The following is a 1863-nucleotide window of genomic DNA, read 5'->3' as shown; positions in this document are numbered from 1 at the left end:
AATAAAATCTGGCCATTTGTAGCAATATGGACAGACCTCAAGGGTATCATGCTAAGTGAAATAAGTCAGGCAGCGAAAAACAGATACCATATGTTTTCACTCATAAATGTAAAAGGAGAAACTTAGCGAAGGACTACCAGGGACAAGAAGGAGGAAAAATAGTTGGAGAGAGGGAGGGAGGCATAGCATGAGAGACTCGTGAATACTGAAAACAAACTGAGGGCTAATGGGAGAAGGGAGATGTGAAGGGGATGATGGGCATGGAGTAGGGAACTTGTGGGGATGAGCACTGGGTGTTACATGGAAACCAACTTGACAATAAACCAAAAAAGGAAAAAATATATTTTTATTATAAAATATTTTTTAAAAGTGAAGGAAAACAGCAAAAAAGCTGTGATTCCACACACCAGAATAATAATATATGAAATAGAAATAACAAAAGTATACAATTTACAATGACACAGAATAAAGTATTTTGGGCTAATCTTCAAAAACCATGTAAAGTTCTTGTTAGTGCAAATGGCCGATGTTGTGGAAAGAAAAGGAAAAATACAAATGTGTCTACAAATACAATTGTGTTCACAGATTAGAATTCTTCATACTATCACAGCGCCATTTACACAATCTGACCTAGCAGCGCCTCCCAAACCCTTTCGTTCACTTTTAAGAATCAAATCTACATTTGGAGTTTGATATATAGTCAAAGGTATGCAAATAGTGCCCTTTCTGTGATGATTAAACCAGCTCAGCCAGGACCCTGCAGCTGGGAGAGGAGCCCCAGCCCCAGGAGTCCCAGGAGTCCCCATTCTGTGATCAGGACAGAACACAGACCTCTCACTATGGAGTTTGTGCTTGGCTGGATTTTCCTTGTTGCTGTTTTAAAAGGTAATTCATGGTGAACATGAGACACTGAGTATGTGAGTGGATATGAGTGAGAGAAGCAGTGGATGTGTGACAGTTTCCTGATCAGGATGTCTTGTGTCTGCAGGTGTCCAGTGTGAGGTGCAGTTGGTGGAGTCTGGGGGAGGCCTGGCGAAGCCTGGAGGCTCCCTGAGACTCACCTGTGCAGCCTCTGGATTCAGCTTTGGAAGCTACTACATGCACTGGGTCCGCCAGGCTCCAGAGAAGGGGCTGGAGTGGGTCTCACGTATTAGTGATGATGGAAGTAGCACAAGCTATGCGGACTCCGTGAAGGGCCGATTCACCATCTCCAGAGACAACGCCAGGAACACGCTCTCTCTGCAGATGAACAACCTGAGAGTTGAGGACACGGCCACGTATTTCTGTGCAAGAGACACAGTGAGGGGAAGTCAGTGTGAGCCCAGACACAAACCTCCCGGTAGAAGGGACTCCGCGCCACCAGGGGGTGCACACTCCACATAGTTCTGATTTGTATTCCCTGGAGCAGGTGCAGATGGAGTTCCAGCAGGTTTCCTGTCAGGGTTTGGGGCTTCCTTTCCACACAGCAGATTCCCCCAGGGAGCTTCTTTGGACACATGATTCAGTGCTTACCTATTCACTCTCTGTAATAGAAACTTTGTTGTCATAGGAAAACTACACTAACATACACAAAAGCCACAGTTGTTTGCACTTGATTATTCCTATCCCAAACATGATTGAATACATATATGATAAGGAAAACAACTTAACATTTACAGGAATCCCAGATCCACTGACTATGAAACCAGGACCACAGGATCCCACAGGTCCCCATCATCCTCACCCAGCTCTTGTCCCAATCCAACAACTTAACACTTCCTTCATGGCACTTTGCTACTCAGGACTGTAAATGAATTCCAATTTATTCAATTACTCTAAATAAGAAATAATCATCTGTTCCTGAGGAACAGAACCCTAAGCACA

At 44.1% G+C, this 1863-nt stretch overlaps 1 gene segment (V, D, J or C); it reads left to right on the top strand.

Annotated features, from left to right (window-relative positions):
* Positions 1–782: 782 nt before the first annotated feature.
* On the top strand, positions 783–1383 carry LOC115291332. The segment is given in 2 exon segments: positions 783–885; positions 989–1383. Coding segments are annotated over 2 exon segments (441 nt in total).
* Positions 1384–1863: the final 480 nt, after the last annotated feature.

Source organism: Suricata suricatta, chromosome 5, assembly GCF_006229205.1.
Source record: "Suricata suricatta isolate VVHF042 chromosome 5, meerkat_22Aug2017_6uvM2_HiC, whole genome shotgun sequence".
Lineage (NCBI taxonomy): Eukaryota > Metazoa > Chordata > Mammalia > Carnivora > Herpestidae > Suricata > Suricata suricatta.
The sequence above is the reverse complement of the archived record's forward strand: the minus strand, read 5'-3'. Positions and strand labels throughout refer to the sequence as shown.